General features: G+C 39.6%; 2 protein-coding genes and 1 non-coding gene across 6 annotated transcripts in view; all 3 read right to left on the reverse strand.

The window, feature by feature from the left end:
- The window catches only part of ARHGEF6 (Rac/Cdc42 guanine nucleotide exchange factor 6), a 43,173-nt gene extending 42,432 nt beyond the window's left edge, over positions 1-741 (reverse strand). For both annotated transcript variants that reach the window (XM_062584409.1, XM_062584408.1), the window contains exon 1: positions 119-741. In XM_062584409.1, coding sequence (XP_062440393.1) covers positions 119-283 — 165 coding nt within the window. In that variant the 5' untranslated portion in view covers positions 284-741. The remainder of the gene's footprint in view (positions 1-118) is intronic.
- Positions 742-8,068: 7,327 nt separating this feature from the next.
- On the reverse strand, positions 8,069-18,682 carry RBMX (RNA binding motif protein X-linked). Of its 3 annotated transcripts, none has more exons than XM_062584412.1 (9): positions 18,664-18,682; positions 17,110-17,235; positions 16,803-16,909; positions 11,233-11,404; positions 10,034-10,150; positions 9,585-9,699; positions 9,348-9,473; positions 9,170-9,273; positions 8,069-8,678 (listed from the first exon to the last, which is right to left on the reverse strand). In XM_062584412.1, exons 2-9 carry the CDS (start codon positions 17,216-17,218, stop codon positions 8,371-8,373), a joined length of 1,158 nt encoding a protein of 385 aa, XP_062440396.1. In that variant the 5' UTR covers positions 17,219-17,235; positions 18,664-18,682; the 3' UTR covers positions 8,069-8,370. The 3 variants fall into 3 exon arrangements, with proteins under 3 accessions (XP_062440396.1, XP_062440397.1, XP_062440395.1); XM_062584413.1 differs by lacking the exon at positions 18,664-18,682 and adding an exon at positions 18,554-18,574 and having other exon boundaries at positions 9,170-9,258; XM_062584411.1 differs by lacking the exon at positions 18,664-18,682 and adding an exon at positions 18,554-18,574.
- Positions 16,990-17,062, reverse strand: LOC134145545 (small nucleolar RNA SNORD61). Its single transcript, XR_009959632.1, has one exon. It is a non-coding gene; the product is annotated as a small nucleolar RNA SNORD61 (small nucleolar RNA).
- Positions 18,683-22,394: the final 3,712 nt, after the last annotated feature.

Genomic DNA, 22,394 nt, shown 5'->3' on the forward strand with positions numbered 1-22,394 from the left:
AACATACTGATCTTGATACTCCTTGCTGATGCTGCCTACTAAAGAACAACACATCCTAAAATGACCAGTGCAGTATTTTACCAAACAGTGCTCTAGCAAAACAGATCTAAAAAGTTACCTTTTCTGCAGATCCCGGAAGAAGACGATTAATGAGTTTACAAAGCACTATTCCATCTTTCAGAGAAGTTTTCAGGAACTCCTCTGGATCCTCTATTAATTTCTTGGGAGAATTCAAAACTCCTAAAGAAATAAGCCATGTTACAACTTGCTCTTCTGGATTCATCGCTGAGAGTTCTGCCTTCAGTGTACTTCTGCGCAGCAACTCGCTGTAACCCACATCCGTGATTACATCTTCCTGCCTCTTCTGGTGTTTGCAGAGCTTAAGAGCACCAAATTTTAAGAACCGGAACTGTAGTTACTATAACGTAGGAACTATCCTTGTATAATGGTTTCTAGAACTCTGTTACTTTAAAGGGATATAATGAAAGCACATCGACCATACATTATCAGCTTTCCTCAAAACAGAGGTATTCTATGTGGATACTTGCATTGTACCAAGGTCTTTAGTTATTTTCTCCTTCTGTCAGATGACCTCCTACAACCTGGTAAACTTGGTCTTGTGGCTACTGTCCAATGAAGTAAATGCCAGTAATTCCTAGCACACTGTTGTATTTACACTAATAAAATTGCATTTCACACTAAAGATGATTTGGGGGGAAACATGCCATGCAGTATTTTAATAAAATTTAAATTTTAACTTTCTGTAGTAGAAGTCTTTAAAATTTAAAATCATGTCATTTTATGATAGTTTTCTATTTGCAAGGTCTGATCATGATTCTGATCATGTTTGTCAAAATCTTTTTTTTCCCAACTGTTTTATACAATATACATAAAATCCAAAACATTCTTTTGCAAATTACCATGTCAAAGCAAACATCTTGGATAACTGTGAAAACTTCGTAAAACAAATCTGTCTTTTTAATATAAAGCAGAAAATGAAAATTTCCAACTATTTTACTTGTCCCATTAAAGCATCTCTTTCTGCTCTCTGCAGGATCCACTGCATTATGACAGAGTAGTTTAATTTTTTACCCCACTCTGGTGTAGTTATTAGGTAGCACTATTGGTGATGTTAACTAGTAATCTCATGATTTTTTCTTCTTAATTGTCCTTTCACCAACACAGAGAGAAAACTATACCATTTTCTAACCAGCTCATAATCCCTCAGAATTCCTAAAGCATCAGGGAGAGAAGCAATGAAATAGGAACAAGTATTTGTATTAGAGACCAAATATTCTCTGACAATGTTCTGAACTATGTACTGATTCCTAGGCCTGTTCCTTGAAGTAGCTGGTTTCAAGACAGCAGCTCTCTTGGCTTGCTGAGCCTAATAATTTGAGGTGTAAGAAGAAAAGAAGAGCAAAATGAAAAGTTGCATGCAATAAATACGGTTTTCTGTGTCCCCACTTTGCAGGTCTTATGATTGGGACATAACAATTGGGATTATTTTTAATAGCTACCAGCAAGAATTCACAACTGTCCTTTTAGGTTTAGATTTTTGGCCACAGGATGTGCGGACGAGTTACGCTTTATACAAGAATACTGGCAATACTAGCAGCTGCCAGAGTAAATGACTGAAGCTAAATCACAGAATTCTTACTGCCATCTGGTAAAGTTCACCTACAGCTATTCACATGTGCACAAAATATTTACTTCAAATTTATAATTAATTCTAAGCCCCTCAAAACAGTAGTTGTTAGGGCGGGGGGCTTTTTTTTTTTTTTTTTTTTTTTTTAAAGTTCTGTATCTGTAGTAGGCAGGGTAAGAGGTATGCTCATTCATATACTGGGGACCACCATTCACAAACAGAAGACAACCACGTCAGTAATCTTAATTAGAATCCACCAGTTTCTGATGTAGAGCAAGAGAAATATTTCAAAACAGGGAGAAATTCACACCTGCTTCATTATATTCAGTATTACACACCTGAACACAGAATAATACTTTGCCCATTCCCTCTTCCAAAACAATTGATCTTTTTTTGACAGACAGTCTTAATAAGAGTTCCATGCCTATTCTGCATGCCTCAGTTGCAACTATGATTAAATGAGTCTACATTCTGGACACTTACCAACAGCCTGAAAGATGACTCAGAGCCATTTGCTCTCTCACACAGACAGCCCCAGAAATGTAGGTTACTCTGAAAAACCACTTTGAGGCCAACTTTCACATTTTTCAGAAGATAAGAACCCAACTGAATATGCACCCATTTTTTTCACCAATTCTCACTGGTGAATAAATCTGTAGCAGAACCATGGGTAACAAGGTAGATCCAAAGTGAGAAACAACTTCTTGCTTGGACTTTCCTTGGAAAAAGCTATTCCCTCTTATTTCAACATTAGCTATCTGCTGACACGGACAATGAACTGTCAATCATGTCTTGCAGAATCAAATTTCACAACCAAGTTACCAATAAACTTTTATTTGCAGCCTTAGATAATAACTAATAATGACTATATTATAGTATTGGCTTAAAAGAAGGGCGTTGGTATACATCCAATTAGCAAAGGACACAGATAGTATATAGGCTGTAACAGGAGAGAATTAGAATAGTGTTTAGGTACCATTCTATTCTTCTCAAAGCCAAATTTGTGTCTAAACTAGACACTTTCAAGAATGTAACTTGAGTTAGTGCACAAGCTAATGGGAATGCAGCACTAACACAACATATTTACCATCTGAGACAGACATATTTTTTTTTTTTTCATACAGTAGCTCATGTGCTGGGATTACATTTTAGATAGGATGATCTGTTGCAGCCTGAACAGCAGCAGCAAAACTACAAACTACTGCTGAAAAGGTGTCTTAATAGCAGAGCGTATTATACGTTCTTGAAGAAATCAAGCACACTAAGACCGATTTGTAAGAATAAACTTCCATTACTGTGTAATAATGGTTATTTTTTCTACCATATAAGTGTGGCTAAGAAGCAGAGATTTCTTTAAACAAATTGATAGTACTTTTGTTTGACTGTAAGTTTATTAGTTCTGGAAAATAATGCAATTCTGCCCATCTGCTTGCTACATACAGGTAGACTCACTCCTAGAGTCTGCAGTCTGTAACTGAAGCTCAAAGTGATAACTTTATCCCAAACCCAAAGACAGTTTTAAGTCCTTTCAGTAAGAAATGTTTTTTTTTCTAAAACTAATCCTTGTAAATCAAGTATAGTTTAAATGAAGTCAGTTTGTCTACTGTACAAGAAGTCAATATGAAATTTATTAGCCGTGATTGTGCAAGGATTTCCATTAATCTAAAGTCAGTTTTCTGTATGAAAAAAATGGTATCTGAGGATTACTCTCACATATATTGGTACATTAACACATATGGAGGTATGAATGCACCGAAGCCTAGCCAAATTAAGAAAACACCTTGTTTCTATGGAATTGTACATGTGTAAGAGGAGGTACTGCTGGCTGGAGTTTTGTAAGAATACCATTCTGGGGATTTATCATAAATGTGGTCTCATCAATATTGCTTTCATTCATCAGAAAGGACTGGACAATTATACCAATGTTAATGCAAGAATGTCATAAAACTTTTAACGATCTCTCTTTGTGAAGGATACCCTTTTCCTCTGTATTCTGGAGGGTGCAAACTCACTTTTATGCAAGTTGCTCCTTTTTCAGCATACAGGAAAAACATTCTATGTGAAGACCAACACTGGAATGTTCTTCTGCTGCACAATCCACTGATGCATATATACTGACTAAAAAAAAGGGAGGGCTTACTCTTGACTCTTCTTGGAAGAGGTTAGCTACAGAAATAGCAACTGGTTTTCATTTATCTAGAGCCTCTTACATTCAAGAAATTAGTAGCACTACTTTCAGATGCAATTCCTGAATGAAATATACCCCTCTAAAACAAATACTGGTCAACACCATATTCAAAGCCCAAGTTTTATCAGTTGTATTTTGTTATCCTTCGATTTTCCAGCACATATCCACTGCTCCACTGCCTTCTTCCAGTCACCTTCACTGAAAAACGGAAGTCAAGTTAGTATACTCTCAGAAACCAGCAGACAGACAAAAAGGCTACATCATCTTTCGGTTGATCAGTGTTTTTATACACATAGATGCATGTATTTGGGTTCTATTCTATTTGTGCCAAGGGTATGAAAATACATCAGTGCTTAACCACAATAATCAAAATGCTCTGAGGTCTACTTGTATTGCTATTGTACAACAGTATCTCCACAGTGAGCACCAAGTAAAGGTTCTGAAATTCCAGCGTACATTCCCTCAAAACTGCCCATAACAAAATCCTACTGGCACTCAACCACTGCAGGATGATATTCAGGAATCTCGTAATAAAATGGTACGCATATACACACATCTGTAAATAATGATGAGTGGTGAACTGATTTACAAAGTATTGTATTCAATTCATAATTAAGAAAAGGCAAACAGCTTACCTAATTAATACAAATAATTCTTATTTTTAGCAAGACAGCACTAGCATTCCTGTCATGTAGTCAGGTAAGTCCTATCTACTGCTCCCTGAACTAACATTGTCACCTTTCCTGTTAGAAAATTCAGAAATGTTTGTAAGCTACAAAGTAGGCTAAGAAAATGTATTTTTATCTTGAATATCTTTATTTATGACAATATGATCTACCAAGTACTGATCTATAGTAAAGCAAATTAATTTTCCAAAAAGAGAGTAGCCTTTTCACTTGCCAAGGGTAATTTATTCTATCTTCTGCTTCCCCATAAATAAAGAATTGGAGCTAAAATGGTGCACACATATGCAGAAGTTGAAACTATTCTCACAAAATCTGCAAGGTGATTTGGCAAGACCTTGTTATGTCACCAAGGATGCAGCATATTCAAGGCAATACCTCACTTTTTATTAGAGGATTATCTCGGCCAGCCTCAAACTGTGAATTTAAGTTTACTTCTACTAGGTCTTAGAAAAAAGAGTTTACTTATAGACACACTCCTCTAATCCAGCATGGTATCATACTGTTGAGATCAGTTGTTTTTGAATGAAAAATAGATTATGCTACACAATTGATTTATTCTTAAAAAAGACCCTGTAGTTCAAACAGTGTCCTGTCTGGTAGGTTTTGTGATTTTAATATACTAACAGTAATGCTTAAGAAGAACATGAAAATGAAGAAAAGTAGGGGCTTTTTGTTGAAATTGTATAAAAAGTGATAGAAAATTCAAAGTTGGTCAGGTAGCAGCTTTTCTTTAATTGGTTTAGGTCTATGCTTCATCTAACTGGTAGCAAGGAAATACACAAGATGTTCCCATTGCTTTCTTAAGTAAAAACCAGTACCCTGAAATAGAACAGACTTTTCCCTCTGTATCAATGGAACAGGAGTAATATATAGAGTCTCCTAACAAAAACACTGCAGATATTTAGTTGCTGAGGCTTTAAATCAGGAAGAATAAATTTAAGTAAACTGAAATTAGAAGTATGTCTTTTGCAACATGATCCATCCTTCACACAAAACACAGCTTCCCTAAAATCATTAACAGTGCTTCAGATGAACACCATCCTACCAAATAAAGCTTTTTCTTTCTCCAATTTAAAAAGTTGGTGCTTAAAAGCAGCATTTGAAAATAATTATGTTCTTATATTTGTAAGGTACTTTGAAAACTAAGCATTACATAAAAAGACGCAGATTTGCCATCATTATTTACTGCATACTAGTTTTTAACAGGTATCTCACACACACTAAAAAGCTATTTCAAATCTTTTTGTCACAGTTATCTGGCACTTGGAAGTTTTTCAAAAAGTTGTGTTAGCAGGACAGAAACTATTTTCATTCTGTATGAGTGCCATAGGAGTACCAGGGGACCAGAATCCGATGGTCACTCTTCTACATAAAGTCTGAAGACAGCTGCACCTCTACCTATTCGTCCCACTGTTCACAGAAAGTATTAATGTGGTAGCCTTCAAAGCCATGAAACACAGCTGACGTACCAAGTTTTGAGTCCTTTTTTAACTGCTTGAAAGTCTACTATTTAATCTAAAGTCCTTTGAAGAGATAAACTCCTAATGACTACACACTGTCATTTAATTTTATGCTCTGCCTATTATATAATAAGTGTCTGTACAGACATCTATTATTTCAACTCATATTTGTATTTTTGATGGTCTTATTTTACGCTACGATTCCTGAACTAAGTAAATGAGGACCATTTATAATAATAGTTAATCTGCTGTACCCCAGACCAATTTCTGCAGATAAGAAATCTCTCCTTATCATCCCTAACTTAGTAATTAAAAGGCCCACTTTAACCTTCTGCTCCCCAAAACTTGCTTTCAAACAAAAAGCAGAGTATTTAGCCACTTGGAACTGCAGATTACACCAGGGATGCCCACCCATGCCTATAAACACAAAACCTCCAGCAATCTTCTATCCAGCTATTACAATAGCATGCTACTTACCTTCTGCACTGGTATAGCTGCCACCCATCTCTGTCATTAACACGTATGAGTTGGCATTATTTCAGAGGTTATCTTCAAAAGATTATCAACCTGCAACTAAAGTAAGATACAACAAACTGAGAATAAGCAAATTTTAGGTTAAGATTCCACTTATAATGCTCCCCCCTTCCAAAAGAGTCACAAGTTTGGGTTTGAAGATTAGTCTGTTGCAAGTTTTACTACTTCTCAAGTGGTGGAAGATTCACTGGCTTGGAATGGACTGGAATGGTTTAGTGATAGGTTGCATGGCTTATGGATTCTCATTCCTTTCCAATGGTGCACTGCCACGTTAAATCCATAAGTTGAACGACAAAATTTACTGAGGATTAAACAGTAGTACAATGCTTTTTTTTTTTTTTTTTTAGTTGGAGGTCTTCACGTCTACTATATTCAAGAGCATCTTTTGAACTTCATGGCGTTACCTGAGTCACGACAACTTGCCACAGGTTCTGCCACATGTACTGCAATATTCCTGTAATGTAGTGTCAAACTAAATAGTCAGGCATCCAACTAAATGTCAAGTTTGCAATGGCGTGCTTCAAACTCCCAATAGTCGAGCTGATATTTGTTAATATAAACCAATTCCTGATTTCACAAGACTTTAATTTTATTAAAATATAGTATACGTAGCCTGCTTTAGCATCTTCACTGAAAGATACTGGGCACAACATACCCCCTCCCAGCCCTACTTCACTGTATTCTGTCTATAGTGAGCTGCATTCTTAATGTCTTTAGTTTCAGAATTGGTGCCATGAATGCTTTTATCCAAGAAGAAATGTTGAATTTGGAGAACTTCTAATGTACTGCAGCATTTTCTTTTTTTAAAAAAATCTAGACAGCATTTCCATTGCCATGACGTGCAGCTTGTCTTACTGTACTAGATGATAACTTGGTTCAATTTTGACTTAGACTGAAAAACTAGTTTGCTTTGCTTACCATCTTTGCTGTTTCACAGGTATTTGATGCTTTAAATCAGTTGTGGAATGCTGAAAGATTCACTTGTTTTTATGAAGCCATAAGCCTTTGAGAGGTTGGAGAAAGACTTCTTTTGCTTATCTTATTTTCTCCTTTGGAATCAAAGATGTTCCTTTAAAAGCGAGACACTACAGAGTTGCAAAAATTTGAAACAGTATGAGTAAGCACCGTTTTGCAGCTTCTTTGATGGAACTGGTCAACCTTTTTATTTTACAGTATTCTGTAGCTGACTTACATGTACATGGTTTATTTGGTTGGGAGATCTTTTCAAACTCCCTATCAAACAGTAGGAAGGCAAAGAATAATATTATCCATTTGCTTTTTCAAGTTAAGTGACCAATATCCTGTATTTCTCTTTACACAAAAATTTGAAGGCATTTTGTATTGGGAACACCACGTGACTTCAGTATCTAGCCAAACTGAACTTCTAGTGTGGAACAGCCCCACCACCCTCCAAATCACAAGCAACTACTTTTTTTAAGAATGAGTGGCTGAATATGTAGAACAATCCATCTCCATGTTAGATGGTTGGATGTTGTGTGGAAGATCTTAAGAACTGCTTGTTCCATTCATGAGGAAAATCAGATGGGAAGTGTGGCATTTCAGGGAAACTTTACTTTGAAAATTACAACACTAGTACACAGCTCAAGTTTTATACATTTAACATCTGCTTTTTGAAAGAAATGTTAACAATTTTGAAATGAAATTAAACATTGGTTTAACTTTTCCTCACAAAAGCATAAAAGTCATGGAGGGGAAAACTTAACAGGCAACAATAAAAAAAAAGGTAAAAACAACTTTTCCTTTAGTAGTCCTCTGGTAGTAAAGATAGAACAACTTCCACTTTTCATTTGTTTGAGAAGTAATCTGTCTTGGTCCAAAAGTTTAAGAATGTTTTTAGTATCTGCTTCTGCCTCCACCTCTATCAGATCGGCTTCCACCACGGCCACCACCTCTGGGTGCTCCGCGGCTTGAACTACTGTATGAATCACGAGGAGGTGGATAGCCCCTTTCCATGGATGGGGGAAGACCCCTGTCTTGTCTTCCAACACGATCACGGCCACTTGAGTAGACATCACTTCTGCTGCTTGAGTAACTTTCTCGGCTTCCATATCCATCTCGTGTGCTGCCGTAATCATCATATCGACTGCTTCCACCATAAGATGGCGGGGGCCCTCGTGCAGGTGGAGCACTACGTGAGTTACCTGCAGGGTCAACGGTCAGGTAATATGGCAACACTATAAGTTATATATAAACAATTCTTTATCTGAGTTTACAGAATTGCTGTATTAAATGTTTACGCTTACTCTGCTGTAAATATTGAGAATAATCTGCCACGTTAGGGGTATTTAAAGTAGGGGCTGCCTATCAAGCAGTGAGTGGATTTAAAGACTTTGAAGCAATGAAGACGGTGTTTACTCAGGCAGGCACTTTACTGGGTACTCCAGAACAGGTTGTTATTTTAGAGAAGAAACTCAGCCATATTTTCCAGAGATAGTTGCAATTCTGAACTGTTGACTTCGCTTCTTTAGTTTATAGCTTATTTAACAAGATGATCAAATGATAACCAACAACTGCACTTTCACTGTGGGGGGGGAAAAAAGGTTTGCCATTTCCCCCTGAAACACGAGCAGCCTAGTAAAAACCAGGATGACGCCTGTACAATTACTACACAATCCTCAAAATGTATTCTTACCATAACTCTCATATGAATCTCTGTAGGAGCCTCCACTTGGATGATCTGAATAGTCTCTGTCACGTCCACCACCATATCCATCACGATCACTGTAAGAGGAAAGACTACTGAGACTTAGTACAAATCAGTGAGATCACAGCAAAGTAACTGATGTGAAGCAAAATCCAATGCTAGGTACCTATAGCCTCTAGAGGGGTACTCATCACGTGAACTGGAATGACCATAATCACGATACGCATAGTCTCGTGGAGGTGGTGCATAGTCCCGTGTATCCCTGGAACTGGGATAATCTCTACTTGAGTAACTAGGAAAAAAAAAAAAAAAAGTTTTATTAGCTGTATGTCACACTAAGATCAGGGACTTTACCTGGAGAACTACAAACATTAAGCCACAATGAACTGGTGAAAGAATTTACCCATCTTTAGTGCTATAGCCATCATCTCTTGGAGACATGTAGACATCTCTTCGGGATGGCATTGGCTCTCTGCGTGGAGGACCACCATAGCTGTCTCTTCCACGTGACACAGGAGCTTAAGAGAAGCAGTTCAAATTAAAAGTTAAAAAAGTTCACAGAAGACTCCAAAGCAAGTATTAGTAGCAGGCTGTTAACAGTGATTTCAAAGCTTCATCACTGTAGCCTGTTTTCATGAATTTCTTGTTCCTGCCTGCATGCTTTTAAAGTTGCATTAGAAGAACATGTTCATCAAAATGCATGAAAATCTTTTAGGAAGAGAACTGCTAATTAGTAAAACAATGCACTATCTCACAGGTTTAAAGTCTATCGATAATTTACATCAGTGCCTGAAAACAGATTAGGGTGTTGCAAGATTCTGCAAGAAAATAATTCAGTAAGTTGTAACTTACCTCTTCCTCCCATACTACTGCTACGCACTGGTCCTGACGGTGCAGATCTTTTAGGTGGTGGACCGCCACTCCGTGGAGGTGGACCTCTCTTCATAGGAAGTGGCCCTCGAGAAGACCCTAGAAGGATAAGGTATGCACCAACTTATTTTTGTGATACTCATCTGCATGCCCCTATAATCTGAACTATGATAACCTGAAGTGCTGTATCATCACTGTATAGTAAACAGTAAACTTAAAATCAGACCTTAGCAAAGCTTTCTTTAGTATTTTGGTCACAGCTAGATGCCACAGGCAGAACTGAGAGCATACCAGATTAATACAGTCTAAATTCCTGCTAAGAACTGATCCAAAAACCACAGACTGTGGCACAAAGGGAGAAAGACAACTGATGTTTGCTGATCAGTCACAGCTTAGATGCTCAACAAGTTAACAGTTCTCAGAAGACAGGAGCCACCTGGAAAGATGTACTAGAGAAGATTCTACACAGAGAAGGGTCAGAGGCCCTAAATGGTCTGTGGGACCTAGTACACAGACTCTTCAAGAATGGAATTTTCAGTATTTCCAGTTTTTTTCTGCATTACAGCTTTTACAGTTATGTCTCAGGTGCTGCTTGCTTTTTTATTAAGTGACAGTTTGTTTTGATACTGAAAAGTCTCTGAATGAACAGATACATCTTAAGTTAAAGAATATCCAGTATCAAATATTGTACTGACCTTCCTACCTCAAACTTCAACTCAACACTACATATATTAAAAAAAAAGCTCAGCTTCCCAAATTCCCACTAGAATCTGGAAGGATCCATCATTTAAAAAGCTACAATTTAATGAGCTTAGATCTCTTGCTAGTAAGAATGAAAGGCAGTCCCCTTTCTGGTGGAAGAATCACTTTTTCGACTTGAATACCAGAAAGCTTCCTTTCTCACGTGCAGGGCAGGAGTTTTGCTTTCCTTTCATAGCCAAAAGTCAAGTGGAGTGTTAGATGTAGAAGGGAATCTTCATATTTGAAAGCCTTTTCTTAAGGTGTGCTTGCCTAATCAAAAATTTGACTCAACTGCTGAGATCATATTTCATCATTTTAATAAAGAACATTGAGTGCACTATTCAGCTGTTTGACTTTTTTTCCAGTAGGATTATTGTCATCTTCCAATGGGATTGTCTTGTATGTTGTCCAAGTATATAATGAGATAGGTAAATACATACCCAAGTGACTCCCTCTTGAAGGTGGTCCTCTCGCGCCACTTCCGCCTCTTCCACCTCTAAGGCCCCTGGGAGGACCTCTGCTTCGTGGAGGGGGTGGCGGCCCACGCCTGCCACCACTTTCAAAGGATGGCTTGGTTGCTTGTTCCACTTTAATTGCTTTCCCATCTAATGACTAAAGAAGAAGCTGCTTTACTTATTGCTCAGTCATGTTTGTATTTCTTAAATTAAGCCCCTCTTGTTTCATTATTATAGGGCTTCCATTTTATAAAGTTAGAGCAACTCTAGAACTGATTCAAGTCTTCAGTATTAGTCCCCATGTACTCAGCAGCACGTTGGGCCTAATTTCTACAGTACTCCATTCCTGTGGTATTGATGAAAAAAAATCTAGAGCAGCATCAGAATGGACTTTCAGTCAAAACATAAGTGTCCAATGATTACGGCAGCCCCATGTCATTTATTCTGTAAATGAAATATGATTTATGATCTCCAATTTATTTTCAATTGCCAAGGACTTTTGCACCAAACTACGACTGCACCAGTAGTTACAGGATTAAGCTGAAGATATCTTAGCTTCAGTTGGGGTTTCTGGCAATGGGGAGGCCGTTTAGTACATTTTCTTCATGTCCTGATAAAACGGTGATCACTGAAGTATTTTAAAGTAAATTCAGCATCTACAAAGCAGAATGGATATGACAGTTCACACCTTTTCTACTGTTTCAAGCTGTGTATTCAAAAAAGGTGACTGTCACAATTTTATGACTTTTTTCCCCTCAGACTTTTTTTGAAAGTGGTTGCTGTTTCTGGAGTTTAGACCTGCAATAACAGGAACTCTGTGCCACCTACTGCATTTCATGTATGAGGTGGTAAGACACATTCAGTAATGCAACTTAGTTAAGCAAATTTCTGTGCAATCTATCAGTCACCACACATTTGCTAATTAGAACAGAGCCAAGATCACAAGCCCTACAGAAGATGTGCCATGTAGGTAGTGCACTTCTAGAAGACAAACGAGGTTTATCTGCCTTTTTGTAAGTTAAATGTTTACCTCAAGTGCAAAAACTAATGAATGGCATAAAATTGTTTATTGCATTTGTTTGCTCCAATAAATGAACAAGAACACTTCTGCTACTGTTTTTCTCTAGACTGCTGGTAGTTGTTTGCTGAGGCTTTAACTTTTTTCCACTGAAACCCTTCCTAAAAACAAATTACCACTTCAATGGCTCAAGTACTCTACCAGCATACATAGTGCTAACTACTTTTGAAAAAAACTATGTATACTCAGTGGTTCAACTCAACACATTGTTGGGGGGGGGGTGGGAGGGGAGTGGGCACGGGCAGGGAAAAAGCATCAGCAAAACCATACTGGTTTTTGGCTTTGCCTAAACCAAAATACTCTAGTAATGTAAGGCTCCCCAAAAAGCCTTTGGCATAACAAGCTGAAGTATTCCTGGAGTGAGCATTTGTACCTATAATCACTGGAACTTATTAAATCCATTACTTTGTCATCATCTCTTCTCTTAGTCATCTTTTTGTAACAGGAAAAAGCAGGCTTGAAGCCTTAAGCTTTGCTGTCATGACAACTGCTGTCCTCAATTTCATAGCAGTTTCCTGACAGCTCGTCTGAATCTTGGAAACCATCACCCCTTCTGCTAGCAGGGGTCTGAACACCTGGATGCCAGTTCCAAGTCTTTTCTTTTTTAATATAAGCAGGAACAGTTTTCTTAACCATTTCTATTTCATTTTGCCTTACACTTAAGCATCAGGCAAAATACAGTTCCCCCCCCCCCCCCCCCCCCCGAACTGCTTTATGCAAAGAAGTCTTAAAAAGCTAAGCTGAAGGCCCAGGAAATTCTTATCTTTCCTCTCCAGTAACTAGGAAAAAAAATCTCTTAAAGTTTGTCCTATTTTAAAGCAAAAGGGACAACTTCATTTTAAAAGTTCTCAGAACAGGTAAGAACTGTAGGTCTCATCTCACTGAAGAGATGAAACTCAGTCAAGTCATCTCACAGGAAGAAGTTTTCTCAATAGGCCCAAAGCACCAGCTGTCAGCATAAACAATCACTTGCTGGCATTTACAACATCGATTCAGTGTTGTAGTAGCATTTTTATTATAATCTGGGCACCACACAGTTGTATCAGCTGGGTGCTAAAAGCAGGAAAGTTACTACACAGATCTATTTAAGAATAGTAAGGATATAATTGGTAATCATAATTAAAACTCCTGTATATGGAATGAACAATCCATACAGCTTTTTAAGAGCAAGACTGGGAACCTCAAACAGAATCAAAGAACAGTCCTGCATATGTCTCCAGATTTCAGAGAAGTTAAACAAAATATGTACTTGGAAAGTTTTATGACTGGCAGAATTTAAGTACTCCAAAGAAATAGTAAAAAGAAGCTGGTCAGAAACTGCAAGCTGACACCACACAGGGCTCTCCTCTCCAACAGATCACTTCATTGTTTATACTGCAATGATTCTACAATTGCTGCATGTTCCTTGACTGCACAGCAAGAGGGCTTGCATTCACCAAGTATATTCAAGAACTGGAAGATTGCTTTATATCAGGCTGAGCTTCTCCATGTTCTATCACTTCTGGAAATTCTTTCCTGTTGATTAAAGGAAGACAAACTTCTGTAGCACAATATGCAGTTTAGGCTGTCATTTGGATTGTAATATTTGCTGCCAACCTCTAACACAGTCCAACTGGCTTGGCAAGTCTTCACTTGAATTAAACCTCTGCCTCATTCAGGATGTTTCCTCTAAGGTCGTACTTTAATTATTCATTTTGTCCTCAGGGCTCAAAACCAAAAAACCGTAAAATAGCCTGATGCATAAACGTCCTCTTGTAGTATTCACACTTGTGTCCATGTACAGATTTGTATTTCAAGACATCAGGATGCAGACTTGATTACTATACAACTGATGTGGTTCTTTAAGAAGGCTAGTATTTTGTTATGTTAAATTATTTCCAACATATCTTCCAAGCTGCTCAGACAGGTTTAGTTAGATCTGATTCTGCAGAGAAGGTAATTTAAGTGAAAGATCTCTGCTGCTGTCTCTCCCCCCACTCCAAACATTTTTCTCCTGACCTCTTTCTACAGGACTGAAATTAATCCTCAGCAAGCACTTAGACTGGCCTATGCTTGCTGCATTTTAGAGTAAAATGTTAACCCCCTTCCTTCTCTCCACCCAGAAAAGAAAACAAACATTGGACACATTTTGTTCTTAAACATCTGCAAAGATTAAAAAAGAGAAACAACCTGCAGATTTACCCTTACAGAGTTTATCTAAGTCTGTCTCTTCTAACAGTTTCACCTTTGAGTTCCTTTGGAATAATAGAATCAACCAGAGGCTGGCAATACAGTTCTCTTTCCCCTGGATAGACAGTTAAACTAACTACTTAAAATAAACAGATTGCTTGAATTCCCTGCACAGAGCTTTGGCTTCTTCTCTTTAAATGCCTGGAAGCCTCATGAATGCTCTAATCCATCACTTCAGAACATCCTCAGAATTCCAAATACTGATTGATTAGAAGAACCTCTTCCAACAACATGCCTCAAGCATCACTCCTCCGTGGGTGTAGGATGCAGAGTCTCTGAGGTACAAGCAGCAGTTGCTGTCCAGAAGGCTTGCTGGAGATGAGGACAAGAGACCACCTCACCATCATTTTCTAAGTCTTTGATATCCACCATCGAAATAAGCTAAATCGATACAGAATATGCAATTTCACTGTAACACTTGAAGCATTATGATTTAGGTCTTTCTCAGTCAAATCCTGAATAGGGATTTTTTCCATACAATATTTGCTTTAATTCCACAGCAGATGAAGATACTTTTACCTTTGTAACTTTAAGATAGAAACTATGGTGACCCACAAGGCAGTACTTTCTAGCAGTTCTTGAAGTAACGTAGATGGCGCATTCCAAAACATGCAGACATTACCTCAGACAAACATTAAATCTTATTCAGCTAATTTACTAGCCATTCCTTTCCTAAAGGTTTCCAATGTGATCAGGCACATGTCCTAACATTCAAGATTCAAAACAGTTGGAGATTTATTTATTTCCAGATGGATTTTCATTTAAGAGATGCACTCCACAAACTTCTTGAGATTAGCAAATGAATTCCTTCCAGTCTGTCAAACAGTCATTAGTGCTTGAAGTTACCTTACAGAAGGTATGGCTGAAGGATTACTTCAGAGCAATTCAGGGCTTAACCGCAGCCAACAAATCTTCAGTACCGCAGCAAACTACACAACGGAGGTAAAATCAAGTAACAGGAGCATCTTTAACCATGTTTAGACTGGTACAGAAAGGACTTCTCAGTTGTCACTCTATCTTCACAAGAATCATTTAAGAGAAGGCAAGTCTCCAAAGAAAGTGTAACAAGTTGTTTTAAGAATGTCCACAAACACCAACAAATTAAGCACACACAGCTGCAAGACTGCTATAACTTTAAAAATACAAAACAATAAAGTTTTTCTAGCCATTAGAGTTCATTGTGAACACTCAAAGCAAGCTGGTTTTATTTTTGAAGTGAAACTATTCACTAAGCTTTACCTACTGACTCTGCAAACTGTTTTTTCTGCAGACTGGTTTTTCTTTCAGCTCAGTATGTTATGTTAACAAGACACGTGGCTATCAAGAGCCTGTATCCTTCTTAACACAAACAGTATCACTAAAGGCTTTTTCACCTTACAGGAGCAGCATTTAGGAGGACAATTCAGTTTGACCTTAACACAACTGTTTATGTAAAGAGCAATCACAGCCTGAAATTCAAGTTAACTAGGATGACAGTTTGCACTGTCTAAAGAGACAGCACCTCTATTAAGATAGTCAGCTGTTGACCATTAAGTTGCAGATTTGCACCTAGCTTTTCAAACAGATGCTGAATCAGATCATAATAACCTATAACCCTCCTACAAATTATCCCAAAGTCAATCTCAAAACTCTTGCTCCAAGCTCTCCTTGAAAAAAAAGGGAAAAAATGTATTTCCACTTTAAATCACATAGTTTCACTGTAGGGTGTAAACAAGCAAATTCCATTCCTGGCTAACAGCAAAATCATTTCACAGTAACTGGCAATATGTTTCTCAAACATGCCAAGTGGGTTAGTGATGTAACTCACAAATGTATGAAGATACCTATACACTAATAAATAGCATTATCAACACTCAGCTTAATGGGCAAGTCACATGAAACTCATTTTAAGGGAAGCATTAGTAGTTTCCAGATGCTTCACTTCTTGAAATTATCATTTACACATTACTACAGTCAAATACCGTAAAACAAAAATATTAGAAGAGACATAAAAGAATGAAGTGCTGTCTACTAGAAAGCCCTCCATCACCAATTTTGTGTGGGAGGAGAAGAGTATGACTGACTGACAGCCAGACTTTAATTACTCCTGTCAAATCCAGGATCAGAGGTGATTCCAGCTTCATGGGGATAGAGCAAAAATTTTTTTGAAGTTTTGAATTATGACTTGTCTCTAGGAGCTTTTAATTCAATACCTTTCCAAGTTTTATTTCAGCAGCAACAACAACATACGATTGGCCACAATTCCTACCTTTCCATTCATGTCTCTGGCAGCATCTTTTGCATCTGCTGGACTCTCAAAGGTGACAAATGCAAATCCTCTGGACTTGTTGGTTTCACGATCTTTCATCAAGAGAACTGCAGAAACAAAGTTACATGTTAACCTTTTCTGTAGTTAGGCAGCAGCACTTAACTTTTACTTAACCTTTACTTAACCTTAGCTCAGAACTTCTTAGAGGACATGAAAAAATCATCACTTCAGATGATCAACATCACAAAATTCATCACAGCCAAGTGGGTTCTTTTGGGGTTTGGGGTATTTTTTTGTTTTGTTTTACCTTCCACAATGCGTCCATATTTGCCGAATACAGCCTCAAGGGCTTTTTCATTAGTCTCTGTGTTCAGGCCCCCAATGAACAGTTTCCCAGGACGATCTGCTTCAACCATTTTGATTCTGTAATGACCTATTAAAAGCATAAAATTGTTATTAACAAAGCATTAGACTACAACAGAGACTTCCAGACAACCCCACGGAATATAACTTCTCTCAAACGTACAATTCTCTTGAACAGGATGTCAACAAAGAGCTTTGAGGTATGAAGAGTAAAGTAAGAAACAACTGTTAAACCAAAAAAAAAAAAGATTAAGTAGTGCTTACAGTTACTTCTTCATAGTATATATGTTATTTCAAATAGACTGAATTAACCTTGGAAGGGGAACCAAAGTGAAGATGGCAATAGTTTTAAGATCAAACAGTTCAGGTGGATATGAAATCCTCTCAGGGTTCCCATAGTTTTGTTCTCAATAATAAACCTAGCATCCCCTCCCTAAGCATCCTGCTGTAGATCAAGAAGTATACGACTATGTCAAGATACAATCAAATAGTGAATTTATAATCAGCTGTTGACATTTCAGTTTAAGTAAATTATTTAATTTACTCAAAATATGTTGACACCACGTGAAGATCTTGGCCTAGACCGCCTATCAGCTTGAAAGGACATCACCCCACCAATGCAGTCCTACATAGCAAGGCCACGGCCGCGGGAAGGGAGAGAAGAACCCGCCGAACACAAAGAAATGAAAACCCCAAAGCTCCTGGCGAAGTGCCTAGCGCCCGTGGACAAGCGCTACCCAAAGGACGCCAGCCCTGCGGCGGGAGAGCGCGGAGCAGCCCACGAGGAGGGCCCGCGCGGCCCCCGCGGCGCGCAAGGACCGCGGAGACAAAAGCGGCCCCCAAGGCGGCGGGACCCTGGCGCGGCCCGGGCCATCCCGGCTGCGCAGGCCGCCGAGGAGACCGCGGCGCGCGCGGCCGTCCTGCTCCCTGCCCCGGCAAGACGCCCGCCCGGTCGGCAGAACGGGGACGAGGAGGGGGGAAGGGGGCGTTAGACCCTCCGCGGTCTCCAGGCGCCTCCACAAAATGGCGGCCACCGCGGGCAGGGACTCTTTTCCTTGCCGGCACTGGCCCATCGTCTCGGCGCGAACAGGACCGCGCGCCTCAACCCCGCTTCGACCTATCCGCCCGGCCTTTGAGGCGAGGCCGCCGCCTCTTTGTCCTCCTCTTGGAGGAAGACGATCACGCGGCGGGACCCCGAAGAGAACCCCCGCACCTAAAATGGCGGCCACGCCGCCTCACGCGACTGGGACCCCCCCCCGCGCCCCGCCACAGCCATGCTAGTCCTTCCACCCGGCGCGGGGGCAGGCAGCCAGGCGCAGGCCCGGCCCCGCCGCGCCTGGCCTCGGGCCCCACGCGGCGTGCGTGCAAAACGCAGCTCTTTCACCTACTGGCCGGAGCTACCGCCGCGTGCCGGCTGCCGCAGCGCCGAGCCCCGCGGGGTCGCGCTTCCCGCCGCCCCGGAGCCCCCGGCCTGCTCGCGGCGCCTTGCAGCACTCACCTCCGCTCCGACCGAACTGCAACTGCGCAATGAGAGCGAACAAAGGCGCTCCAGGCCTTTATACCGCTGACGTCACCGGCCGGCCGGAGCCCCGGATGCAGGCGGCGAGGAGAGGCCACTATCCGCCAGTGGCGCCGGCGGCCTCGCTGGGGATGGGGCTGGCTCTGCCTTCGCTCGTCGGCTTATTGCGGCCGCAGGTGCGGGGCAGGCGCGGCCTCAGCGAGTGCGGGGAGGCTGGAGCACCCCGTCCTGTGTGGAGACGGGTGTGCGGGGGCGCCGCGAGGCGGTAAGCGAGTGTGGCTTGGTCAGCTGCGGCGGAGCAGGGCAGGCCTCGGCTGTCCGGGCACCTCCGCGGTTCCCTCGCCTCGCTGCTTGTCCTATTTCCGAACTGGGTGCCCAGAACAGCAGTTATTTCACTCTGGAGGCGAATAACTCCCACGAGGGTCCCTTAATCTTGTGAAAGTGCAGGAAATTAACACAATTCAGCTAAAACAGCCTGAAGGCAGTTCTGGTTCATTTGGATTAGTGTGCCTGTCAATACTCCTTCCTAGGAGACTGATAGTAAACTGAAATAGGCTTAGCTAAACTAGTGCAAAACTTTGTATTATAAAAAATGTAGGTCACTTCAAACTATCGTTATTATCGTACATGAAATTCAGTTGTAGCTACTTTTATCAACTAAACTAGATAACTGAAAATGGAAAAGTTAGGAGGAAATCTATGGATATGAAAATACAATTTAAAACAATAGAAAATTGCTATTTTAGCTGAACTGCTCATTCAACAAGGCCCAGTTTAATTAACACTTAATCTTTTAATTCAAACACAAAACTGGATTTTTAGTTATCTTCTTTAAAGTAATTGACAACAAAAGTGGAGTTGTCTGATTGTGTTTTTTGTGTCTTTTTTTAAATAGAATGGCTTTTGTTTATAAGAATGGAGAAAAACAGACTTGGAACTTTTTTACAGAAGACCAATATGCACTCTGCATACTGTCACTGAAAACTGGTAGCCAGAATCTAAAAACAACACCCATTCCCACTCTTTGGAATACCCTTAGAGTTAACTTCAACAAGATGCATAATCAAAGGAATTGCACATTCCTAAAATGTTTCAGGATTTAATGCAGCTCCTAGTTCATTCTTGTGCAGTGAGGGAACAGTGCCAAGAGGTATTGCAGAGAAGTTACTTCATGCACCTGGTTCCCATGCTGAAGTCCCATTAAGATTAACAAGGAGACTTAGAAAATCAAGTGAAGCCACTGATCCCAAGTTTGACTAAGAATCCTCTGACCAGGGGCCAGTCCCCATGCATTTGGGGGGGACTGAGGAGCTATCTCTACAGATGTGTTTCTATACTGCACCTCCATCAGCTGTTCAGGTCACCAGGTGGCTTTTTTAACAGCTTTTCAAAGGGTATATGTGCTGTATAATAAGCAGTGCTGCTTAGTACCTTTTCAGGTTCTCACCTGTACATACTTAGGATATCAGATATCATAGCCTGTCTGAGCCTATGAAGTCTCTAGAGCTGGCAGCGCTCCATAGCTAACCAGCTGGGAGATAATAAGAAAAAGTTTTCCTTCCATCTATCCCTACTGCCCTTCCAACTTGTTCCCACACTGTTACTTGCCCCAGCTGCATGGAGGAACAGCAGCAGCTGTGTAAGGTTGAAGCACTCAGAAATGCTGTCCTATAATAATCATAGGAGATAAAGAATATGGTCCCCCAGCATATTACCTTATTCACTTTCTTAATGCATGGAATGAGCATTGCTCACTCCTCTGTGATTTCTATTCTCTGTGGTATTCTTCAGACTTTGCTTTCTGAAAGGTTGCACAAAATCTGAGGCTCCTTACTAATACTGCCCAGTGCATACAGTCACAGGGCTTCATAATTTTCACATCTGGATCAGAGAACCTCTGACTCTATTCTTCAAATTTTCAATCTCCTCTGTTCAGTTACAGACATTCAACAGCTCCACATATTAGAGCAGAAGGCAACATTACCTCATAGATTTGTTGAGAATGCAAAAGAAGGTATACAAATACTTCTCTGGACTGCAGTGTGCACTGAAAAGAGAATCACCTTTCCAGCCTAGATGCTAAGAGGTTGTGGATACTATTACTGTGTGTAGGAAAAGGGAAAGATGACCTCTGGTCAGGATGTGGGAGGGCACTGCGTGGGATAGCGATGCAGAGACTGAGGACTTGCATCTGGCATAGCCAGATACTCATCCAATTATAATGTAAAAAAACAGGTACAAATTCTAATTTCAATACAAATAATTTTAAGCCTCATAAGGTAGTGAAAAATGTGAATTTTTAGCCACTGTAAGAAACATGCTAAAAATAGCCCCCCTCTCCTGCATATGAAGTCTCTCTATGTAATTCTATAACATACACTGGTGTATATGCTGACCTCTGGCCAGGTAAATGGAAATAAAAGCAAATGGAAACTCAGCTCTCTTTTATTCTCTTCTGATTAAAAGAGTAAAATACTTTGTGGATAACTTGAGGCTTATTTTTTTTTTACATTCTGTTAACAAGTACTGTACATGTAGCTAGATGTCACTAGCAGCAAAATAATTACAAGATGTGACATTTGAACATGGCTGCCCTAATTGTATCAGGGCTAAGTTCTTCTAAAAGATATCTTCATCATGCTTCACATTAAGATGTTGTTTCCATCTATATTGCAAATTGGAACTCTATTTCACTATAATCCATTACATAGTTTATATACCATGTTGCACCAAGTTCAGTGAGCTAGATCTTTTTTCATAGAGGATATTTAATTTCTCCCTCTCCTTTTTTTTTTTAAGTTTGTATTTTGTAAAAAAAAAATCTGAAATATTCAGAAAACGATCTGAGGCCTGAATGGAAACTTATCAGTAATGTTCAGTTAATAAAGAAGTTCAAGAATAAAGAGCCATGACAGTTTCTTTTGCAGATCAGTTTTCAACTTTGATTCTTCTGATAGGAAATGAAGTAATAAGTCCTAATATTGGTCCCTACAGAATAGGAAATAAAGTTAGAGGGGAAATCCAAGGAAACAGATTCAAGGAAAACCTCCAACTGCCTTTACATGGAAGACAGTTCCTGTCTGACCAGTGTAGATTACTTGCACTTCAATACTGCTTGCATTATTATAGATTAGAAAGTTTTCCTTATGTTTTTAAGAGAAAAATGCAATCAAATACATTAATGACAAGCCCACTTACATATAAAAAACAGATCAATTCATGCCTTTTCATTGATAACCATAAAAATGAACACCCTAGACAGAAACAGGAGAGGGAGACATTTCCACGAGGAGAACACTTCATGCATTTTTTCTGTAGCTTTCATTTATGTTACTCTCCTGAATGACCTCTGTGGTGTTTAACACCACAGCTGGGTTTAAACTGCAAACCTTTCCATATGAAGTGCAATAATTTGGATCTCCCTCATACCTAGCTGCATATTTTCATCAAACATCTCGTTCTTATAGCAAGTTCAGTACAAATAGAAAATAGTTCAGTCAGTTCAAAAATAAATACTTCCATGACAACCTGCACAAAGATCAATTTCCAGATAGCTACAAATTCATAGATATTTATAGAAATTCAATACCTTTTGTGCATGAAACTCAGACGAGTAGATCAGAGCAGCACAGTCTCTGGCAAGGACTTTGTCCACTGCTTCCACACTGCAACTCCATGACCTGCTTTTCCCCAGTCACCTATTTGGGACT

The sequence above is a fragment of the Rhea pennata genome, chromosome 11 (assembly GCF_028389875.1).
Source record: "Rhea pennata isolate bPtePen1 chromosome 11, bPtePen1.pri, whole genome shotgun sequence".
In the NCBI taxonomy this organism is placed as follows: Eukaryota; Metazoa; Chordata; class Aves; order Rheiformes; family Rheidae; genus Rhea; species Rhea pennata.

Coding starts and splice junctions, on each gene's coding strand:
- RBMX (XM_062584412.1), bottom strand. CDS start 17,218: ATGGTTGAAGCAGATCGTCCTGGGAAACTGTTCATTGGGGGCCTGAAC. Junction 16,910..17,109: donor ATATGGACGCATTGTGGAAG/GTAAAACAAAAC, acceptor TTGTTTCTGCAG/TTCTCTTGATGAAAGATCGT. Junction 9,474..9,584: donor GGCTATAGCACTAAAGATGG/GTAAATTCTTTC, acceptor TTTTTTTCCTAG/TTACTCAAGTAGAGATTATC.